At 44.5% G+C, this 25,114-nt stretch overlaps 1 protein-coding gene across 1 annotated transcript in view; it reads right to left on the bottom strand.

Annotated features, from left to right (window-relative positions):
- SNX30 (sorting nexin family member 30) overlaps nt 1-25,114 on the bottom strand; it is a 92,532-nt gene that overhangs the window by 36,759 nt on the left and 30,659 nt on the right. Inside the window, exons 2-3 of the mRNA XM_045840145.1 lie at nt 15,552-15,743; nt 8,935-9,045 (exon numbers count right to left, since the gene is read on the bottom strand). Of these exons, the coding sequence (XP_045696101.1) occupies nt 8,935-9,045; nt 15,552-15,743 (303 nt within the window). The remainder of the gene's footprint in view (nt 1-8,934; nt 9,046-15,551; nt 15,744-25,114) is intronic.

The raw sequence follows: 25,114 nt of genomic DNA, 5'->3' as shown, positions 1-25,114 counted from the left end.
TAGCATTACAATAACCCTTTAAACATTTCAAGTCTTATTTATTTTTTAAAGATTTTACTTATTTATTTTTAGAGAAAGGGGAAGGAAGGGAGAAAGAGAGGGAGAGAAACATCAATGTGTGGTTGCCCCTCAAGCACCCCCTACTGGGGACCTGGCCCACAACTCGGGTTTGGGCCCTGACTGGGAATTGAACTGACAACCCTTTGGTTCGCAGGCCAGCACTCAGTCCAATGAGCCACACCAGCCTAGGCTAGCATTTCAAGTTTTAACCTTAAAATATTTACATTTTTATAGCACTTGATACTTTGGTAAAACACTTTCACATGTATTTCACTAATTTATAAGAAAGTACTTCACAATCTGTGAAACAAAAGCATATTTCCTGTACAATGTCACTGAAAAACTGCTACTACTGGGGAGGAGAGCTGGATAAAGATTTCATTTGCTCAATCTTGAAATGTCCAACTTCCTCTTGTCAGCATTTACATTACTTCTATGAAATTCAACAAATACTTAGTGCACACCTCTCCATGACAGAAAACCATGTTTCCTAGTCTTATCAAACTAACAGAAAATATTGCTCCTAAGCAAAAGTAACAAATAAATAAAAAGCATCAAACTGAAAATCTTTGTCTCCACAAAGAACAATCACCAAGCCTGCTTTAAGTCAAAGTTCAACCAATGTTTCACTACTTATTAACTCACCCACTGGGGAGGCTGAAGACATGTATAGTTAACATTACAAAAAAGAAGGAACCAACTGAAAGATGAAGTTAAGAGTTTTTCCTGATTATTTGATAGTAAAAGAGAGCAGTTGCATTACAAATTTCTTCTAATTAATTCCTAGGAGTTTACCACAACCCACAAACAAAACTGGGTGCTAATGAGTACAAGTGCATCCTCCCAGCAAAGCTCCCTGCATAAAAACGAAGCAAGCATTACATTTCCAAGTGAAATTAAACACTACAGAGTTTAATAAATCTATTTGCTTCATCTCCAAAATCTATCTGTGTGCATAGAGTCATGACATTTATCTGCGGTGTGACTGCTTGTGCCCCAGCAAGTGAAGCGGAGTAAAACCAGCTTCTAAGCCAAAAAAATAAATAAGTAAATTAAAAGAAAAACATGTCACAATGAAGACTCTCTGGTGCCTCCTACTATTAAGCAATAAAGACGTACAAAGTGAACTGCAATTGAGATAACAAACATACACATCCCACACACTTCTAGTTTTAAGATGGCGCATCAAGAACATATGATTATTTCTGCTTTTAAAATTCCAGAGTAACAATGCAATATAAAAGGAGAAAAATGTGTTGCAGTAACAGAAAATACACTGTTAACAGGACGGAATTTGTTAAAGACACAAAGCAGAAAGGTTGGGTTGAGAGAGAAGTCAATCAGTATCAACCATCTTGTGATTCTACTCAGGCAAAGGAAAGGGAGGCTTAGGAAGTAAGGGACTGGTTTTCTCCAGGAGAGCCCTAGAAGCTGCCAAGTTCAGAGCCATACAGGCTAGAAACAAGGTCAGGCTTCAGGACAGCTCATAGGGGAAGGCAAATGAAAGAACTTGGGTGCCTCCCAGAAGAACAGTCTGGCTGACTGCTCACCTATAACTTCTCATGACCCCACTGAAGCCCATGTAAAGTGGGAACTTTATCTGCATGCTCCTAACATAAGCAGTAGAATCTGAAAGCTCGGGAATTCTTACACATTTTTAATCATAACTGACTTAGGCTGGCAAAAAAAAAAAAGTAAGAAACAAGGAAACTCACCACCATTCCCCCAAATTGTCCAACTGATTCAAAAGATTCTAGCACTTCCGGTCAAGATGGCAGCATAGGTAAACACAGCTCACCTCCTCGCACAACCACAACAAAATTATAACTAAAATACAGAACCACCATCATGCAGAACTATCAGCAATCGAGTTGACTGGAAGTCTGACAACTACGGAATTAAAGAAACCACATCCACCCAGACGGGGGGAAGGGGCAGGGACACGGAATGGGCTGGTCCCACATCCACATGTGCTGGATAAAAATTTGGGAGGGATACCTCAGTAGTGAGGAGTCCCAGTCCCATACCAGGCCCCCCAAGCCCAGGGTTCCAGTGCCAGGAAGGTAAGTCCCCATAACTTCTGGCTTCAAGAACCAGCAGGGATTGAGTCGGTGGAAGAAACTTCTGGAGTCCCAAGCAGTTCCTTTTAAAGAACCCACACATGGACTTACTCAGACTCACTCCCTCTGAGCTCCAGCACTGGGGTAGCCACTAAAAGGCATGAGTGGCATACAGGGAGGAACTGAAGTGTCTGGCATCAAGGCAAGAGCTGGGGGGCAGCTTTCTCCTGGACAGAAAGGTGCACAGATGCTATTGTCCCTTTTCTGAGCCATCACCCAACACAGTCACTGAGCCAGAAGGTGGGTGCCATATCTGAGACTCCATCAACCTAGCTGACACTGTCCTGCTTTGGAAATCCCCTGAGACTCTGTCCCACCCAACTTATGGGCCCAACCAAACTGTTAACTATGACTTTTCCATATGAATGGCTGGTCTTGGCTCATGCTTCAAACTTCCGAAATCCTCTGAAACAAGCAACAGCCAGCCTCTGTGAGCCCCCAGCCCTGGTACCTCTTGCTAAGTGGCCCCAGGCCCAGCACTACCAGCAGCCAGTCTAGATTCATAACTTGGCTTTGCCTGGGAATCTTCAAGCCTAGCACAAGTAGCAGCCATCTCAGATTGCTTTGTAGCTCAGACAGGGTGGTCCCTGGCAGAACACAGGTGGGGGCTTGCATCTTGGCCCGCACCACCCAGGAAATCCCAGAGCCTGTGCACCCAGTAGACAGCTACAGACCACATCAGAGCACTATGGCCCTGCCCCTGCACAGGTGATCCTTCATGGAGAGCAGAGGTTGGTGGTCAGTGGTCACAACCAGTCCTTGCAGCTGACTAACCTGGGTAAATCCCTCCCATTGATCTGCCAACAGTAATCAAGGCTCAACTACAAGAGGAGAGTACTCAGCCCACACAAAGGGAACACTCTAAGTATCTAGCCTGGGTGATAGGAGAAGCTGTGCCACAGGACCCTATAGGGCCTCTACCACATTAGGCCACACTACCAAGACAGGGAGTCATAGCAGCTCTACCTAATACATAGAAACAAACACACGGAGGATGCCAAAATGAGGAGACAAAGAAACATGGCCCAAATGAAAGAACAGATCAAAACTCCAGAAAAAGAACTAAACAAAAGGGAGGTAAGCAATCTCTCAGGTGCAGAGTTAAAAACATTGGTTCTAAGGATGCATAAGGAACTTAGTAAGGACCTCGACAGCATAAAAAACATCCAGTCAGAAACAAAGGATATATGATTGAAATTAAAAAAAAATTACAGGGAAACAACAGTAGAGTGGATGAAACTGAGAATCAAATCAATGATTTGGAACATAAGGAAGCAAAAAACAACCAGTCAGAACAAGAAGAAGAAAAAATAATCCAAAAAAAAAAGAGAGAGAGAATAGTGAAAGCAGCTTCTGGTACAACTTCGAGTGTTCCAACATTTGCATCATAAGGGTGCCAGAGGAGAAGAGAAAGAACAAGAAATTGGAGATCTACTTGAAAAAATAATAAAAGAAAACTTCCCTAATTTGATGAAGGAAATAGATTTGCAAGTCCAGGAAGCATAGAGTCCCAAACAAGATGGATGCAAAGAGGCCCACTCCAAGACACATCATAATTAAAATGCCAAAGGCTAAAATAAAGATAAAGAGAGAATCTTAAAAGCAGCAAGAGAAAAGCAGTTAGTCCCCTATAGGAGACTTCCCATAAGATTGTCAGCTGATCTCTCAAAAGAAACTTTGCAGGCTAGAAGGGATTGGCAAGAAATATTCAAAGTCATGAAAAGCAGGGACGTACAGCCAAAATTGCTCTATCCACCAAAGCTATCATTTAGAATCGAAGGTCTTCCCAGACACAAAAAAACTAAAAGTTCATTATCACCAAATCATTATTATAAGAAATATTAAAAGGACTTATTTAAGAAAAGGAAAAATATCAAAACTATGAACAATAAAATGGCAATAAAAACATATCTATCAACAATTGAATCTAAAAAACAAAGTAAGCAAACAAGAAGAACAGAGACAGAATTACAGATATGGAGAGCATTTTGATCATTGCCAGATGGGAGGGATGTGTAGGGGAATGGGCGAAGAGGTGAAGGGATTAAGAAGTACAAATAGGTAGTTACGGAATAGCCATGGGGATGTAAGGTACAGTATAGGAAACGGAGTGGTCAAAGAACTTACACACATGACCCATGGACGTGAACAAAGGAGGGGGATCACTGGAGGGAGTAGGGGGTGTTGGTGGGGGGGGGTAGGGGGGAAATTGGGACAATTGTAATAGCATTATCAATAAAATATAATTTTAAAAAGTTGAAAAAATAAAAATATATGCAAAAAAGATTCTAAAGTTCATCTTGAAAAATAAAATGTGTATATAGCCAGGAGAGCTATGAAAACAAAGTCTACTGGGAGATGGGGGCATTGATGGGGACCTGTCAACCAGATGTTGAAGTGGTCTGTGAAGTTACACTAACTCAGACAGTGTAAGAGGAGTACCAGACTAGACAGATCAATGAACAAAACGGTTCAGAAACAGCCCAAGAATACACAGTCTAATGAATGATGCAGTGTAATGCACAAATTATGTTAAACGTGATAGGGTATGTAAGTGATTCCGGGACAACTTCCATGTGAAAAAAGTAAGGTCCTCCTTTCTGACATCAGAATAAAATCTACATTTACATATTACAAATAAAGACAAAAGTAATAGAAGAAAATGCAAATATATATTTTTAACATCCTAGGCTGCAAAAAAGCTTCACAGCCAGAAAGAAAGATTAACTTGGCTGGGAAGGAAGGGATTTTTTTTTTAAACAGAATCAAGCCTAAGACCGATGACAACTGAAGAAAAAGTAGATATTTCAACTGAGTTTAATTACTTTGTATAATAGAAATAGGTTTTTTACAACCAATAAGAAAAAAAATAGAAAAATGAAGAGGCATTTATAAAAGAAATGCCAATGTCAAAAAAAAAGTCATGGAAAGATATTCAGCATCACTAATTAAAAAAAAAAAACTTGCTGCACAAAGATGGACACAAAATGTGTATGTAAGACCCGAATGTGAGAGCTAGAACTATACAAATCTTAGAAGACAACGAAGGTGTAAATCTTCATGAACTAGGACTAGTTAATGCTTTCTAAGATGTGACACCAAAACCGTAAGCAGCCAAAGGACGAAACAGATCACCTGGACTCTACTGAAATTTATAACCTTTGTACTTCAAAGTATAGCATCAAGAAAGTAAAAAGACAACCCGATGAATGGGAGAAAAAAATTTGCAAATCATATATCTGATAAGGGATTGTATCTAGATTATACCAAGAACTGAAAAAAAAAAAAACTAAGCAAACAACTAGAACAGAAACAGAATCATAGAAATGAAGATCACACAGAGGGTTATCAGCAGGAGGGGGATAATGGGGGGAAATGGTACAAGGAATAAGAAACATAATAGCTAGGCAAAAAATAGATGGGGGAGGTGAAGAATAGTATAGGAAATGGAGAAGCCAAAGAACTGGTATGCACAACCCACGGACATGAGCTGTGGGGGTGGGGAATGCTGGTGGATGAGGGGATCGGTACAGGGAGGAGGGGGATAAAGGGGAGAAAAAACATTGGGACAACTGTAATAGCATAATCAATAAAATATACTTCAAAAACGAACTATTACAAACTGAATAATAAAAAAATTTTTTTAAATGGGCAAAAGATCAGAATAGGTATTTCTCCAAGGCAGATAACAAATGACCAACAAACACATAAAAAATGTTCAACCTCATTAATGTAATGCAAATGCAAATCAAAACCACAGTGATACCACTTCCCACCAGCTAGGATGGCTATAACCAAACCCAGGAATAACCAAGGCTGATAAAGACGTGGAGAAACTAGAATCCTCATACACTGCTGGAAGAATGGAAAATGATGCAACCACTTTGGAAAACAGTCTCACATGGTTAAATATAGAGTTAACGTGATTTAGCAATGATGGTTCTAGGTATCCACCTGAGAAAACAAAAACTTGCACACAAATAAATGTTCATAGCAGCATTACTCACAATAGCGAAAAAGTGGGAACATCCCCAGTGACCATCAAAAGTGCACAGGCAGGCAAACTGTGATATATTCACACGATGAAATATTATTCACCAATGACAGGGAATGCAGCGCTGGCACATGCTGCTACATGGACGAACCTTGAAAATATTGCGCTAAGTGACAAAATCCAGTCACGAAAGACTACACAGGGTGTAATCCTACTTGTATGAAACATCCAGAATAGGCAATTCTACAGAGACAGAAAGTGGATTCGTGGATGCCAGGCACCAGGGAAGACAGAGGGTTTGGAAGCGAAAGGCAAGGAGTAGGGGGAGGTTTCTCTTGGGCGTGATAAAAAGGTTCTAAAATGAGTCCAGCAGGTAGCTGCACAACTTGTGAATGCACTAAACACCCGTGACTTGCACATTTTAAATGGGTCAATTGTATGGTATATGAATTGTATCTCAATTACGCTATTTTTTAGAAAAAAATAAAATTTAAACAATAATTACATTGCTTGTTTAGTGGGTCTCCATCTGACAATAAACTCTCCAAGGTAGGGGTACCCCTTTGTCTTTGACCCGTCGCCTTCCCAAGAATAGCCATCAGACCTTGTAAAAAGACCAACACGAAGGCGATGCTTAATAATAGGTAGACACTTCCTAGCAAAGTTGCTGTAAAATCCATTTGTACAGGGAAAACTTTTTTCTGTTGTTTCCAGTTTGACTTTCCTGTTTAGGTCAGAGATGCTCTCCTACATTAAATCTCTGTCCAGCCCACATAGGCACTAAGAGTTTACGAAGAAATTTAAGTCTCTTCTTGCTTCTAAAATACCTTCCTACTCAACTACTTCTCCCAGACCCTAGGAAAACCACACTTCGGATCACTCCTGGGCATCTGGAGACTCTCTTCCACTGCCTTTCATTTGGGCTTCAGTGACTGGAGTGCTACCATGTTTCATCAGTGGGTGTGGCTGCCTGACCTTTGATAGTTAAGTACCGAACTTGAAATACACTGTTGGCCAGGAGATAGGACACAACTCCCCTTAAGCGCGTAGCATGGGCTACCCATACATAGTGACTTCCTCCCCAAGACACAGTCAGGAAAGCGGGGAGACAGGAAGGGTGAGTGCACAGTGGAGACACCTGCCAGGCACAACCCCCAGTCAGGTGATCAAGGCTAACGTCAACAGAGATCAATGCCGCTGGACAAGATGCAGAGAGAATGGCACTTTATCTCTGCGCTTTTCCTCCCCAAAAGCACCACCCCAGTCTAATTACGAGGGGAGTATCAGCTAAATCTCAAGTGAGGGACATTTACAAAACATCTGCCCAGTGGGCATCGAAAATAAGGAAAGCCTGAGGAACTGTCACAGCCGAGCAGAGCCTAAGGAGGCATTAATGTAATGCCGTGTTCCGGATGCAATCCTGGGGCAGAAGAGGGCCATCGGGCGGAGACCATGAAGGACTCTGAGGCTAACGGTAAGATGCCACTGCGGGTCCACTCACGGTGCAGAGGTGCCTCACTGTAGGGTTCATGAGCAAAACTGAGCGTGGGGTAGGAGAGAACTCGCTGTACTGTCTTCCCGATAATCCTGGAACTCTAAAACTGTTCTAAAATAAAAAGTCTATTTAAAAAAAATAGCTCACTAGCTGCCAACTTTGCCAAATTCAGATTTTTTTTAAAGATTCTATTTTAAGGAATACTTCCAACAGTTTCAAAAGCGATAGTCCCTTCTTCAGGCATGTTTTTAAGTGATTATAAGACAGAAAAGCAAAACTTCAGGCCTGGAGAGCAGGGGTGACACAGGGTGGGAGTGGGGTGGGGGTGCGGTGGGGGTGGGGAGAAAGAATGGAGTCCCGACCAAGTCCATCTGCCCATCACAGCACCAGCAACACGGCTGCTCTCACCTTGAAAACCAGGAAAACCCCCAGAGTGTCCTGCATATTCGGCCTCTTCCACCCATGGGAAAAAAGGAAGTGTTCAAAGATGCAGTGGCAACAGGAAAATTCATAGCGCTAAGAAGTTATTCAACCAAGGTTGTTACGGGAAGATAAAGCCCCGCCGAAGAGACTTATGGCCTAAATTGCCCTAAAGCCACCAAAGCCCCAAGAAACATCTGGAGCGTAGTTGTCACTCCTACTAAAAAAAAATAAAAAGGAATCAGAAAAGTACTCAGTGTGTCTGCTGATTTAAGTAGTCTTTTCCATTTTATTTGCTCTGATTCTGTTTAAAAATGTGCAGATAGAAGAAATTATAGATACATGTTGTGCTGCTTACACCAGGGAGGTAAGGCGGCTTTGGGGGTTGTTTTTCACACGGAAAGCTGGTTGAGCGGACTGTGTGCCAGACCCCCGCTCCCTGACGACTCTGTCCACAGAAAGCCCAGCCTGCTGGGATCCGAGGCCCTGCCCCTCACCTGGGGCAGCTTCCCGGACCTCAAGAGCAGTCTCCAGGAAGGTGGAAACGGTCTTTACCCAGGCAGCAGAAGAGAACTAGAACTCTCCATACTTCAACAAATCATCACAATGGAAGAGAAAACCTACCCCCGCCCACTCAAGAAAGCAGCGTACCCTATAGCAAACCAGAAACCAAAGCCCAAAGGGTAAAATATATTATACAGGGTCCATAAACAGGTGAGGGGTGGATCTGGTCTCAGAATGCAGGGCAGTTTGCCCGTAATTTAGCGGGTGAGAGTGGAGTGCAGAGTCTCAGGAAAGATAATGCAGGAGGAGTGAGTAACAAGCTACGACGACTTAGTACCTACGGGAATGAGATGAGTGGGCTGCGATTCTTCCAGTTTGTTCCTCAGCCAGTCAAAGTCCTGGTATCTTCGCCGGACCGAATATTCAGGCAGGTCAAACTCCACCCGAGTGCTCTGCAAATAAGAAGCATGGAACAGAATGAGCATGAGGGAATAGGAGCCTCGTCTGGCCGAAGGGGAAGACAAAAGCTCTCTGTGAACAACTGACCTGGGCAAGAACACACTTTCCTTCCACCAAACACACCGGCCAAAAGGCAGGGCTCACCAACACAGAGCGAAGAGTCTGGGCCACGCGGCCCAGTTAAAAACTCAAGGATCTAGAATGAAAATGTCCAGTTTTTTTTATTTCTACCCTCAGGAAATGGAACTCAACTATCCCTCAGAATTGTGTTCGGAAACATTTGATTCATTTCCTCCAAACTTAACTTGGAGACTTTATTTTAGCAGAATCATTCCACTGAGGGTATTGCTACTGAATCTGAATTTAGCTCAGTTGGTTGGAGCACTGTCCCGATACACCAAGTTTGCAGGTTCGATCCCTGGTCAGGACACATGCAAGAATCAATCAATGAATGCATAAGTAAGTGGAGAAACAAACTGATATTTCTCTCCTGCCTCCTCTTTCTCTAAAATCAGAAAATGAAATGAAATGAAATAAAATAAAATAAAAAGTAAAAAAGAAATAACAGACCACCTGCTCTCTTAGAAGACAAATTAGATGAAAATAGAAAAGGTTTTGCCTCATCTGCCATATTCTGACCAGAATCATAACCTTAAAACTACATTGTATTTTAAATGACAAAAAAAATCTACAAGGAAATAATATCAAAATGTCATTGCACTGAAGAAAAACATTGATCTCATCCCCCTTCCTGATTTCAGTTATCCAAAATGTAATTGTAGCACTTTGATCATGAAAACCAATGTTAAATGAAATTAAACTAATTTACAGGCAAACACGATTTTTCCACATTCATTTGCCACCAGTAGTCCCAGCACTGCTACCAGGCTCAATTGTACATAAATTATGATTTCACTGTTAAAAAGTTGGATGTAAACGGTTAGAGGGAATATCTAGAACTGATACTGACAACTGTCCTCTTTACAGCCATCCTTATCTCCAAATTGTCACCTGTTCTCACACAATACTTAACAGTCACACACACACACAAATTGCTCGTTTTTTAGACAGGTCCTTTAAAGACAAAGGGGGTTTAAGAATGCAGTAAAGCTTGTTTGAATCTTTGGGGAGTAACAGGGTGAAAAATAACCGTCATAATACAGAAGAATGTTCGCACTCCCTGACCCGGTATTTGTTTTCCTTATTTTTACGACTCATTCTAGAAAAGATATAGTGATACGTGAGATACAGTCAAATGACACAACTTAGAAGTAGGTGAGAAAGATGGGGGAAAAACAGAGAGAGAGAGAAAAGCAGAGCCAGGAGCGAGGCTAGCGAAACACACTCACCTTGGAATTCTGCTCGCTGGCTAAAACTGGGCCACCGGCATTGTCGAGTCTCTGGAGAGAAACCCAGTCGCAGCACTCGTAAAATATGCAAGCCACTAAAACTCCAACTATGAGTTTTCAGTAAAGTTCTCCTCTGCGAAATTCAGGGTCTAACTTACAAAAGTAAGGTAGTAAGTGTTTATCTCTGTTTTCTAGTGTCTGTGGTAAACAAAGCAATAAAAAAGGAAGGAAAGTGCACACCCGTGAGTCACACTCAGAGACAAACACTGCAGCGTTCTGTCCCGTGTGTGTCCGTCCACACCATGTTCCTCCAGCTAGGATGCCCCACAAAGATCCCAAGGTCACGGGTTCACACCTAAAGTCAGATGAACAAATAGGTAACTGCGCACATGCGTGGTAATGAAGACGGTTCGTTTTCACCGTCGCTCCTTATGAATATCCTCACGATGATCTCTAGGCATCCCTGCCAATTTTTTTCAACACTTTCGTAGACCCAGCACAGAGCCAGAGAAAGGAACATCTGTGAAAGAAAACAGACTTGAACCCTGAAGAGGGGAATTAAGACTAATCAGTCACCCAGGAGGTACCCTGTCCTCCGAGCCTCATCCTCCCGTGGAAGAGCTCCTCTGGCTCCCCAAGTCAGTGTGTCCAATGACGGTGGCCCGGAGTCCTTCCAAAGAACTTCCACTCAATCCAAAATTGACAACCAACTCCCTCTAGAGAGGCTTGGTCTTTGTCAGGAATGCCATCTCTCCTGGCCATGACTAAATCTTAAGAAGTCTGAGAGACCCCACTTTCCCAAAAGGGACCTCTTCCCTCATCAAATATTAGCCACCCAAGCTCATTCCACTTCAAAACCCCCAGAGCCCTGGAAGACCAGCTCCGAAGGGTGCCAGGAGAGGCTCTTGGCGTCCTCTCCTCCTCCTCCTCCTCTAGGCTTCCTTGGAGAGCCGTCACTTACCTCCTTTTTCTCTAACATTTCCACCAAGCTCTCCGAACACCCACTGCATCACTAATACTAAAGCCCTGTAGTTCTTCAACCTGTTCCAACCCTGCAAGCTGAGAACACAGCCTTCCCCCGTCCCGTCAAGTGGGAAGCTGCTCATTTTTGCACATTTCACAAACCTCATTTCCAAGAACAAGAGTTGTCACGGCCATCCTGCTCACCCCACACTGCTCCTTGCCACCACCCCCTGCCCCAGCCCCGTGAGAGCCCCCTGAGGCTCACACCATCCAGCAGTACCCATCTCTCTCCCTCCTCACGCTGTCACCTACTGACAGCCCTGTCATTCATTTCTCCTGATTCCCTGATGGCACCCAGCTCTGAGGTTTCCTTGCCAGAGCCCTTCCGGGGCCTGGATACCCTCCAGAGCCAGTCAGCCCGCACATACGACACCCACCACTAGGCCAACAATGTCCCCTTCCCACGGCCTCTCCCCACACTGTCATCACACAGAAGCGCAGATGTCTCCCTCTCTAACTGGCATCGCCTATGTTCCAGACCACCACTTGGGTTTTTGGCCTCTTGGGACCTACAGTTCCTTGACATTCTGTCCACCCCGGTCTTTACTTCCTTCCTTAATCAGCGTCAATTCCCTGAGCCATCACTTCTACTTCTGACTTGCCCCCATGCCCCGCCCCCACCATCCATCACACAAGTCTAGCAAAAATGCAACCACCCACTTCTCGTTCTGGTAGACCTGGGTGTGTGAGCACACTCCTGAAGGCCAAGCCAACCCAGCAAAGCACACTGATCGACGCCATACCTTCCACAACTGGACCCTCGGCACCGGCCAGCAATCTTTCTTTGTGTCCTCAGTTCACGCTCTCCCTCATTTTCCACATCAGTTAGTACAAAGCCTGTGCAGAGTTTGCAAACTTCTCAGCCCCACTTAAAAACTTCCCCATCCCTCTCAGTAGAGGACCTCATGACCTATCCACAGAGGAAAATGCAGCTATAGGTCAAGAACCCCCAACTTTCTGCCACAAAAAAATTCCCTCCTTTCTCCAAAAACAATGAAAAAAGATTCCCCTCCCTCATCAAAGGCTGCTCCCTCCTCCATTTCTGCTCCGGATACTTATCTCCTCCCACCTCCAGGAGGCTTTCTGCTCTCTGATCTCCAACCTACCGGCTCCTTCTGTACCCGCACTGCCCACCTGGCACGTGACCAAGTCTCTCCCATCCTGAAAACACACACAAAAAGCCCATCCCCCTGACACCAACACCCCCCTCCATTACTGTTCTTTCTCTACGTGTGCTTTCATTGCCAAACTGCCAGCACTCACAATGACTCTCTCTCTCACTTCTCACTCAGCCTCGCCCACTGCAAACCAGCTTCTGCCCCGCCACACCAATGAAACTGCTCTCCCACAATCATCCATAACCTTCTTGTCATCACACCGGATGTTCTCTTTGTAATCCTCACCTACAACTGGACCTCTGAGCAGTATTTAGCGTGGACCACTGAGGCATTTGAAAAGAAAAACTTGTTGGGGCGTAAGTCTCGGTAATGACTACTTTGGTGATGGGGCAAAAGACCAGGAGGAACCAGCTCCTCCTAAAGGGAGCTGGGGGCTCCTCTCTCTTCCCCAGCCTCCATCTGCTTCCGCATCATCACCAGCTTCAACAGCCAGGCTGCGGCAGTAAACCACGTGCTGGGGGAGGCAGAGGCCACAGTGCTGGGGGTGGAGGGGAGGGCAGGGGGCATCCCCCCCTTGAAAATCATGTCATGTCCTGGGTCTGAGTTCCAGCTTCATTACGTATTAGTTGCATGTCTCTAAGCAATTTTCTTCATGTCTCTGTGTCTCAGGTTCCTCATGTGCAAAATAAAAATACCACCAGTATCCGTTTCATTGAGTGTGAGGATTAACTGATGATATATTTAAAGCACTTAGCACAAAATAAATGACAGCTCATCCATACTGCGGAGCACTACCGCAGTATTAGAAACGACAGCATAAAAGCGGGTTTATTGGCATTTATTAACACAGAAAGACATTTGCAACATACTAAATGAATTGACAACATGCAAACTATGCATTTTTGTAAGCAAATAAGAGACAAATAGTTCATAAAAGTATAAGTGATTATTTCTGGCCTGAGAGCTTAGAGATCTTTCACTTCACTATTTTAGCTTGCTTGAGTTTTCTAATTTCTCTACAGTGAGCACATGTTACTTATGTGGAATAAAATTTAAAGGGTTTCTATTTGCAAACAAGTCTAGCACATGGTAGGTGCTCAATAATTAGTTATTATGATGATGATACTTTCTAGGAGCCTGCAGAGAAAATTGCTGATTCAGCCTGCCCTAAAAAGACCTCTCTCCACCACTGGGGAGATAAGAAACCCACCACTTAGATTCGCTTTGCCTACATTGGCTCTCAGCCCTCGGCTCACTTTATTTTAGCTCGGGCAAAAGCAGCTGTATACCTTGTCTGGCTTTGGTCGTCAGGAATCTGAATTAGAACTGGGAGCCAAAGCTTAAAGTAAAAGAGTAAGTATACATACGACCTTGTCCTCTGACCATTAACTTCCCTTGAGACCCTCAGCAGAAGTTGGGGAGGGGGGGTGGCCCAGAACAGGATCCGGTGTTTGGGACCCTGTCTCCCTGTGTGTCCTCTCTCTCACCCCACACTTCCCTACATATCCCTTAACACGGCATTCAGAAGGAGGGCTCCAACTGCAGCACCAAGATAGGAAACTTGCTGTTGCTGTTTTAAACAGGAAAAGAACAGGACTCCAGTTCGAGAAGTGGAACTGACAGCAATAAGTGAAACTTAATTTTGCAGCAAGTTCACCTGGAGGTGTTAGCATCGCAGCGAAGGAAACAGTTGGGATTGGAACTTGGAAATGGCCATCCTATGACATTATGTGACTTACAGGAAACAGAAAGCCCCTGTGAAAAGACACAGAAATAAGAACACAGAGAGAAGGGGGACAAAGGACAGAGAGGAGGCACAGAAAAGAGCAGCGAGCTGTAGCAGGTGCCTGTGAATCAGTGGACAAAGGTCCTGTGGGATTAGCATTTGGGGGGTCACCTGCAGGGCAGGGGAACAAAGGAAGGGCAGGAAAACATCACGGGAGGCAGGCACCACTGTGCCAGCAAGCAGTCACCTTGCTGTTCAGCTGTTTAGAGCACAATTCAAGAAAAACAGGTTTTGCATTTCACTGACTGCTGGGTAAAAAGATAAGCTGACCCTAGGGGGAAAAACAATAATAAGTAACTGGAAATAATTCACAGGAATACGTATATCAACCTCGGACCTCTGAGGAGGCAATGCACATCTAAGCAGCCAGCCCAGTGCCCGGGAAATGGTAGGTACCCAGTGGCCACGGAAACGGGGAAGACAGTGTGAGTGCATGTGCCTGTGACAAATTTCCAAATGTGAGCCAGGCGAGAGGAGGACACGGCAGTGACATCATAGTGGCACCAAGCAGAAAGTAGTCAGTCTTAGTTTCTACCCTTCTTTACTCTTCCTCCCCCACCAACAAGCCTAATTGCACCAGATGATAATCACGGCCTCACCACAGAGATTTAGGTTGAATCAGTGATTCATATTGCAAGTGCAATGTGATATCAATATGTTAAATAAGGAAAGGTAGAGTTGACCCTTGAACACCATGGGGGTGAGGGGAGCTGACCCCTCCACAGACATACAAATTTTAACTCCCTCCCAAACTTAACTACTAGTAGCCGACCATTAACCAATAATGTGAACAGTCAATTAACACATATTTTGCATGTTATAGGTATCATATACTGTATTCTTACAATAAAGTAAGTTCAAGAAAAGATGTTATTACAAAATCATAGGAGAAAATACATACACAGTTTCTACTGAGAAAATCCACGTGCAGATGGACGCACACACTTCAACCCCACGGTGTTCAAGGGTCAACTATGTAAGGATGGTTTCCTTTGAAAGCTGTAGTCACAATTTATCCTTCGTTTTAAAATTAAAACAACTTACATATTGTATAATCCTTTTCACCTGAATGCAATCCCTCTCTCGGAAAGCCGCACCCACAGTTCCAACACAGGGGAGTGGAGTTGCAGAGAAGGAGAGAGCGAGCAAGGGCAGACACTATAGAGGCAGGACTCCTCCCCCAAGACCGCTCCACACGGGTGCAGGACAGCAAAGGGACCTACTTTGGTGGTGATCCTGTACGTGATGTAGGTCTCCATGGTACAGACGTGCTTCTTGGGATCATCCACTGTGACAAAGAGATCCCTGGTCTCGCCATCGATGTCATCATCCAGCTGAAGTCTGTTGAGAAGGGAAGATGAAGAAGCTGGACTCGAAGTACCTGCTGGAGTACCACCGTTGGGCAAAATGAGATCCTGAAAGAAGAGAGGAATCACCTTACAAATTAAATGAAAACGTATACCCGGAGAGGATCAGCAAAAGAAGCTAGTTTCGCCAAGCCCAGAAACACCTCTCAACACAAAATGACTTTCAAAGAACCTGAGTCTCTCCTTACGTAACATTTCTTAAGTGGACAGGCCTTTCACGACCAAGAGAAACAGACCAAGTTCACACAATTCATCTTCTAGCAAGGACCGAAGGAACCAACAGAAGCACGTGGTTCGGGCACAGAGAACACAGCAGCCCCCACCATCACCCGTTTCAGCAGAGAACGAACTCAGCGAACGAACACCATGTGCTCTTCCCCACTTTCTCAGGACCGCCACCTGGGCCCAGGGACACACTGAGGGACCCGAACCCTCCAAAATACTCACCACATTTAAGGACTCAATCAACCAACACAAAGAAACAACCAAACATCATGTGCCTCCTGAAAGAAGCTCCTTTGCAAAACCACCTAGGGAGCATACTTGCCAAAAAACATTGAACCTGAGTCCTGAACAACCTGTATTACGCAACCCTGGTTTACAGGAAATACCAAGGAATGAGGAAAATGTTAAACAGCGCTATAAGGAAGCAGTCAGCAGAATCCACGCTGTGGGAAACTTTAGGGAGCTGAAGACGCAGCCTTCTCAGTAAACAAACTGCAAGGGGAGAAAACAGACAGAGACAGGAGCACCTAGAGATGTAAAGAAATTTAAGAGGCCTGTAACAATTGCAATGGAACCTGATTAAAATAAAAGATTTTGAGATATTCAGGAAAATTTAAGTATTGGTCAGTTATTTGATGACATTAAGAAACTATTAGGTGTGATAATACAAGCATTAAGATTTTACAAAGCTTTCATCTTGTAGAAATATATATTAAAATATTGACAGATGAAATAACAGGATGTCTGGTGTTTGCTTCAAAATAATTAAGGATATTGAAGCTAGTAACTGCGGTTTGGTTATAAAATTTTCTCCTCTTTTGTGTATGTTTAAAATTATCCACAATTAAAAAAATTGGCGGGGGGGAGCACCACAAATGCCAGGGGTAAGAAAAGGAAGAAAAAAAATTTTTGATTACTGGTAGGGACTTCTTCCTCTTTAGGCCTTAGTAAGAAACCATTTGAATAAATTATGACCCTAATATCAAAATAAGGTACAATCTTACAGCTACCTCTTGTACTGGTTTTAAGGTTTGATAAGAGAACAAAGCCCTGTCCGGATGTGAAAAAACTCTGAATGTGACTTAGGAACCATTAGGAGGCAGATGCTAAGGCACATGGCGAAAAAGCAATGTGACACTGTGGAAAGTGCCTTGATGAGGAACTCGGAAAACACTCCTGGCCTGTGGGTCATCCGGGCCCAGGGTCGGGGTGGGTGGTACCTTCCCCAGAATTCTCTGTTCTGTCTGCAGGCTAGGTGTGACTGAGCCCCCAGGTTACAGAACACACCGGGAATCAGAGGCCAGCCTAGCCCGTCACATCCATGGGGTACCTGGGAAGAGGGCTGGGACAAGGCGAAGGAAAGCAAGGCCTGGGGTCAAGGGCAATGTCACCAACTCAGATAATTTAATCACAGACTTGGTTATGCAACCAATTGATGTTTCTCTCTCACTGATGCTTCTTTCCCTCTTTTTCTCCCTCCCTTCCCCTCTCTCTAAAAATAATAAAATATTTAAAACATTTTTGTAATGACTAAAAGGGTACCATTTTTGCAGAAGGTACTCATGAGAATGGACCCCACCTCCACTTCTCAGCAGCTGCTCTCAGTGTGGACGCGCCTAGGAGCCTCGCTACAGCAGCAACCGCCTGGTTCTGGTGGCTCTCCAGGCACACAGACACCGCAGAGCATGCAGGGCCCATGCCCCGGCGGGGTCTGAGAGAGACACCTCTGAAGCTCTGAGACAACCATCGCGTTTTCATTATTTCTGCAAATATTTAAACAGGCACCACCACACTCGGCACTGCAGGGGCCCACACTTATGTTTTGTCAACATGAGCATGCTGGGCCCCAGAATGGCTCTGAGGATGGCTAAACATGGCGCCAAAAAAAAAAAAAGAGTAAAATCTTTAGTCAGAGAAGCCAACAGCAGCTTACATAACAGCTTTCCACAACCTTAGCAGCCGCATTGCTCACGGCACCAGCTCCCAGAACCCTGATCTTTGCTTACAAAGCCCTCCCTCTCCAGTTCCATCTGTTCTGTCACAAAGGGTAGGAGCTCATTCTTTCTCTCTGCTGCACAGAATTCCATTGTGTAAATGTACCACAGTGTTTTGATCCACTCATTTACTGACGGGCACTTAGGTTGCTTCCAACACTTGGCTATTGTAAATTGTGCTGCTATGAACATTGGGGTGCACAGGTTCTTTTGGATTGGTGTTTCACGACTCTTGGGGTATAATCCAGCAGTGGAATTTCTGGGTCAAAAGGGGAAAAGGGTTTTCAGGAACTACTATAAAGGACACATGGACAAAACCAAGGGGGAGGGTGGAAGCAAGGGAGGGAGTGGGTTTGGCTGGGCGGGGAGAGCGGTGGAGAGTAAATGTAGACAACTGTAATTGAACAACAATAAAGTAATAAAAAAAAGTAAAAAAAAAGAAAGAAAGAAAAGCACTCCCTCTATTTCATGGACAGGCCTCCAAGTACCTCACAGGAATCTGCTCGAATCCCCTTCCTCTGGAATCCTTCCTTGATCCACTCCTTGGCAGAATCAGTCACTCCCTTATCAAAACTCTGACGATACTCCCACTGAAGCAACTGTCACAGTTTTCATCGTTATTTACATACGTAACATCCACAAACACTGTGAGTCCGCGACAGCTGTCATTGTGCCTCGTTTGCGGGTGCATGTAACTGTCTGCTCATTTGCAGGTCTCCTGTGACTCCCAGCCAACCTCCCCAACCTCTGCTATGGGGACTGCGGCCAATGGCCTTCTAGGAACAGCCCACGTAAAGCCTGGAATGTCTTGGCCAGACAGCAGAACCTTAACTATTTCTCAAATCAGCTGCAGGGGTGGGGGAGGGGACAGTCGGCCAGCTGGATCTCCCTTAGGACTATGTGACCGGAGAAAACGCTCACGCTCTCACTACAGGTGTTTCACAGAAAATTATTTGAGCACACAGGCATAGTCAACCAGCTACAAGCAGCTATCATTTCCTAAAAAGGGTGTTTCCGGCTCAGGTTTCCAAGGCACCTCTGGACGCAGTGCTTCCACATCCTTATTTCATTGCACCCCATGTCGGCCTCGTGAAGTCAGCAGGACAGACATGGTCTCTACTGGTGAGGAAACAGATCCCAAAAGGTTAAGTAACGTGTTCAAATGTATGGACGCTAGTCGTTGCCATAGTAAGAGTCGAGCCAGGTTTCTGGTTCCGAGTTCAAGGTTCTAATCAAACTGAATCTCCTTTGTGCAGTTCTTCCAACCCAGCACCGTCCCTCATCTCCACTCTCTGGCATAAATCCTTTTGGGTAAACATGAAGCTTCTGTTTTTAAAAAGCCATTCAAGGAAGGCCAACATTTTCCTTAGAGTTATTTCCCAAGTGATTCCCCTCAAGATACGGTCCCCGTGAGAAACAAGCATGGCGAGAAACTATGAAACCCTTAGGAGGACAGGGCCAAGGGCCAAGGGCCAAGGGCCAGGCTCCCACTGCCCAGGTCCTCCAGCAGCGGGTCTGCCCTGCTGGGAGGCCCGAGACTGGAGCAGGTACTGTGGGTCAGCAGCAGCTTGATGACCAATGAGAAGCGCAGATTTGAGAAGTGAGAGATGCCCCAGCTCCACACGAAAGCCTCCTGCTTTAGTTATGCCGCCCTGTAGTCAGTCCTCCTACTGCAGCCACGGTGCCCTTGGAAGAGGTTAATCATTATTCAATACAGTTAATAATACTCTATTGCATATTTGAAAGTCGTTAAGGGAGTAGATCTTACAACTTCTCATCACAAGAAAAAAGAACTTCAGGAGAGGGTGACAAAGCCTCCGGAGGCGTTCTGGCGGTTCAGGGGAGAACCAGGGCTCTCTGTGTGCGCCGGCGCCATCCGACCTGCCTCCCCACCCCCTCCCGCCCCCATCCCGTGCACAGGAGATGCCTGAAGAATGCGTGTGCCCTGCACAAGCAGGACATTCTTGATGGCTGACTTTGTTGTAAAGTTATATTTAAGCCCACTTTGGGCAATAAATTTGAAGGAAAAAATCCCAAAAATGTTCTGTTCAAAGATGTTCCTAAGAGCAAAGAACACAGAGGGAACTCTGGAAAAACCCCAAAGGCTCAGTAACCAGGAAGTGATTGTGTTTACCAACAAGAACGTTACACACCCGTTGTAAAATTACAAATCTGGACCTGGTTGGGTGGCTCAGTTGGTTGGAGCATCGTCCCACACACCGAAAGGTTACGGGTTTGACCGCCTTTTCAGGGCACATACCTAGGTTGTGAGTTCAATCTCTGGCTGGGGCACATAAGGGAGGCAGCCGATCGATGTTTTCTCTCTCTTTCTCTCTCTAAATTCAGTAAAGATACCCCCAGGTAAGGATTTAACAATTACAATCTAGGCTTCTAGATAGACTCAGTGAATTGAGTACAGCCCTTTGCTTTCTCCCTCTTTCCACTCTCCTAACTTAACAAGCTAGCGAATGGGAGAGAAAGAGCAGCGGGGCAGGGGGAGGGGGGTGGGATAGAAAAAGGCAAACAGTGACTAGAATTGTGCCAGACTGGAAACTAAGAAAGGGTGGCATCCAGAACTTTCAGAGATTTTCTCCAGAGATTTATTTAGCACATGTACTGAAGTCATTCACGTTACCAAGGTTCCCTAAGAAGTAGCACATGTCCTGACTCCCTGCATCCACTCTGATTTGAAATTCGACTGCCTAGGGAGCCGGGAGAGTGGCAGGGCCAGCAGTGGGGCAGGGTGAGACCACCCGATTGTCTCACTGTGTCAACAAGGGGATGGATGTCCAGCTCAGACAGATCCATCATGCGAGGGCCACCAGCAGAGGGCACCCCGCCCACGTGGCTCCATCTCATCACGCCAGGTAGAGATGCCACAGAAAGGTCAGAGTGGGCGGAAGGCAACTGGGTCAGCTGCCCTGGGCAGGTCCCCAGAGCACAAAGCAAACAATACTGAAAGTTCCGAAGGGGTGGTGTCTCTGCCCAGATGGGGAAAGCACCTGAAACAAGAAGGAAACCAGGTGACACAGGGACCAGACACAGAGAGGAGCCAGGCCCAGTGTCCCCGACCCACTGTCCAGGATCCTGGCTCTCTTTCTTCCGATTCCTTTCCCCACTGACAGGTCACTCTACTGACCTGTCAACCGATTACTCAACTCAGCCTAGGATCCAAGTAGAAAATTCTAACATCGGGTAGAAACAAAGGGAATCCCATAATTAATTCACTTGTTCCAATGGGAGGCAAACAGCAGGCCTGCATCACCCTCCCCAGACACAAGCAAATGGAACAATACATGCAGCTGCATGGTCTCACCATTCAGATGCAAGAAAACCAGAATGTGAAGAAAGGAGCACAATGCTCAAGAGCAAATGTACACATTTGAAAAAGATTTATCCCATGAAATAGAATACTTGAGGCTACCTCTGCGCTGTGCTTCCATTTAAAATAAGTGAAAGAGAATTTAAAAATTAAAGGAAAGTGGGAGAATAAACAAAATTAAAGTACAAATTAAAAACAGAAAAGAATAAAAGCTATAAACAAAATCAAAATTTTATTCTTCTAAAAGATGAATTAGATACACAAAAACTTAGAAAGGCTGATCAATATGGAGAAAGGGTAGAGAAGAGCCAGCAATAACTATCTAAGTCTCACCTCTAAGTAAGGATTGTAAATTATAAAAATGTGATAGGAATAACGATGCTGACAAACTTGGAAGTCTACGTGAGTAGGCGGTTTTGTAAGAAAATATATGGCCAAAGTGAAATCCAGTTGAGATAGACAACCTGAACAATTAAGTAATCAAATAACTGTTGTCAGAGAACTTTTACCAACAGGTAGGCTGAGCCCCAAAGGGTTCACATTGAGTTCTAATAAACCCCAAGGAGCAAGTCCTATTTTATTCAAAAACCCTAAAACACATTTTTTTAAGTGGAGAAACCTTTCAAATCATTTTATGAGGGTTATCTACACTTGATATCAAAATATTAGGACAAAAAAGAAAATTAAACATAAGTGTAAACATCGTCAATAAAGTAACAGCAATGGTCTATTAAAAGAATTGTTGAAAAGAAGAATATGTCAGGATTGAGTCAAACGTATTTCAGAAAATCAAGAATAATTCAACACTGGGAAGCTGAGTCATGCAATTTATTACATTAATTGATCATATATTCACTGCTGACTACAATCATGTCCACAACTACCAATGTATTAATTATTGATATCATTTGTTAGTAGATACCAGCCATTCCATTAAAATCTCTAAGCAAAATTAAGCAATGAAAGTTCCCATATATGCTCTCAATAAAGAGCGTATATCAGAGAACGTCAGCAATGAACCCTGAAAACATTATTGTAAGTGAAAGAAGTCAAAATTGTACTTGAACAACAATTAAAATAAAATTAAAAAAGAAAAAAAGAAGTCAGACACGAAAGGGCACACGTGCGATTCCACGTACGTGAAGTGTCCAGAACAGGCAAATCCGGAGGGACAGAGAGCAGATGCGTGGTCGCCGGGATGGAAGGGAAGGGGGAATGGGAGCAAATGCTTACCGAATTTGGAGTTTCTTTTTAGGGTGACAAAATATTATGGAATTAGTCAGTAGTGATGGATGTGCGATGCCATGAATGTACTAAAAACCACTCAATTGTGCACTTTAAAAAGGTGAATTTTAGGGTATGTGGATAAGATAACAACAATAATTTTTAAAAAGCAGCCGACCATGTAAAACACTGGAGACACATCTACGAAATTCGCAAACAGACTCTGATACCCAGTATCGCCCCGTCATCCCCGTCATTCCGCAGGCTCCAGGTGGCGCAGCGTTGTGCAACAGCGCCCCGCCCGGAGGTGCTGAAGGGCACTGAAGGCCCACGGCGGTCCACCTCATCACTCCCCTGGCAAGAGGGCAGTCCCCATCCCCCGAATGAGTCTGAAATTTAAATACACGTAATATGAAGAAAATGATTCAAAACACTTTAAAATAGTAAGTCTGAACGGACATAGAGCAGTCCCTAAGTAACTCAGGGACAAAAGGAGAGGACACAGGCTGATGGCAGAGCACATCATTGTTGGCAGTTACCAACTCCCTCTCTTTAGAGGATCGTACAGTCTTACCATCGCCAAGTGACTGCCCACAGGGCACATCTCCACGCCACTGACCTTCAGCTTGGCGTGGTGCCTTTCTCTGGCCAATCATACGGAAGCGAGTGTGACACACACCAGATGGGAGCGGACACTGTGAGGGCCATTGCCCGGTTCCACCAGCTTGCTGGTTCCCTCTCCTCTGCCCTGCAGGGAGCACGACCCAAACAGGGCTGCTCCTTCGTAATGAAAAATGCCACGGCAACTGCCTCACAGCCACTGACACACAGGGTGACTTAGAAATTAATGATTGGTCCTGGCCGGGTACTCAGTCGGTTAGAGGGGCATCCTGATGTGTCAAGGTTGAGGGTTCAATCCCCAGTCAGGGCACATACAAAAATCACCCAATGACTGCATAAATAAATGGAACAACAAATCAATGTTTCCCTCTCCATGCCCCCAATCAATAAATTATTTTAAAAAGAAATTAATGATTGCTGCAAACCTTTGAATTTTGAGAGTTGTTTATTATCATAGTAAGGCGAACCAATATATATTATTAAAATACCTACATATTTTTTAAAGTCTAGATAGGAAATAGTTGATATAAACACTATCAAATTTTGACATGTAGGGATTTATATTTTGGGGGGTTGTTTGTTTTCTGTAGAATTATTCAAACATACCTTAACTATTATGCCCCTAAGTGCTGGGACCCTACCTGCTTATTAGCAGAAAGTTCAGTCCTCCTTCCCTCCCACCCCCTCCTGGAACCCACATCTCAAATATCCTCCAAAACCTCCAAGGGTCCTTGCACGAGTATCTCTGGGTTCCCAAGCCCCACCAGTCTGTGGTTTCTAGCACCTTCCCTGAAGAGTTGTATTTTCCCACTTTGGATTCTAGACCATTTCTTACGAGGTAAAGACTATTCTTCTTCAGACATGGGTTAAGAAACCACCTACTTTAAAGCTTTATTTATAGGTTAATAAAGTTGTTTAGAACTGAAAATGCTTTCCTAGCTTTTCTATTAGTAAACCTGCCATTCAAGTAAAATCCATCCATCGGCCTAATGTAAAACAATACCTCCAGCGAGACACAAATGAAGTCAGAATGGAAGAGCCCAAGTTCACAGTCCCCGACTAAGTATCCAATGTCGGTTCCCGGCTTTGCCTAAGAATCTCTGACTAGCGATCACTTCTCCAGACACTGTGATTCCAGGGAGCAAAGACCTTCCACATTCTCAGCTGAATTTATTATGTTTTAATTTATTGATTTTGGAGAGAGAGAAATATTGACATGTTGTCCCACTTATTCCTGCAGTCATCCCTGACTGGGGATGGAACCCACAAGCCCTGGCACATCGGGCACATCGGGATGGTGCTCTAACCAACTGAGCGACCTTGCCAGGGCTCTCAGCTGAATTTAAACATGATCCCTTTCCATTCCTTCTAAGGAGGGCCCTCCATTTCAAGCACATATTGAACATCTAAAACATATCAGCCAAAGTGCCAATTCAGAACTACCAAATGAAGTAGGGTGTGGCACCTGTGTTTAAATAACTCAGTCTAGCTGGGCATATGAACACAAAAACCTCTACCTACGATGCAACACAATATGGATTATAATAGAGCTCCGTGCAAAATGCAGGAGGTGAGCAAAGGATGCTGGGGCACCTTGAGAAGGAATAAATTTGCCACATGGAAAAACAAGGCGGGTATCAGCATGGCACGGACATTCCAGGCTGAGCAATCACTGCCGTTGAAGGAAGAGAGGACTTTCCCAAAGTCTGTCCCTGACTCAGTGATAACTAAGACCCACAATGTGAGGGCTCTGCCTCTTCTGCTGGCCAAGTACATGCGTGCCACCTGGAGGACTCAAAAGCCCAAGCGGACAGCCTCCTAAAAAGATGGATGAAACCTCCCCCAAAGCACACATTCAAAGAGAATGGGATTCTCCCTAAAAACCTGCTCTCTTTCCTGCCCACCTCGACGTGTTGTCAGCCTCCTGCAACTGAAAACCCAGAACTCCGCTGACATTTCTGCCCCAAATCCCACACGGGCTCCGGGCACAGGACCCCTCAGAGATCATCCAGGTCGTTGTGTTTCACGTAAAA

Source organism: Phyllostomus hastatus, unplaced genomic scaffold, assembly GCF_019186645.2.
Source record: "Phyllostomus hastatus isolate PE091 unplaced genomic scaffold, TTU_PhHast_1.1 phas_contig_34, whole genome shotgun sequence".
NCBI lineage: Eukaryota > Metazoa > Chordata > Mammalia > Chiroptera > Phyllostomidae > Phyllostomus > Phyllostomus hastatus.
This window is presented reverse-complemented; position numbering and strand designations above follow the sequence as displayed.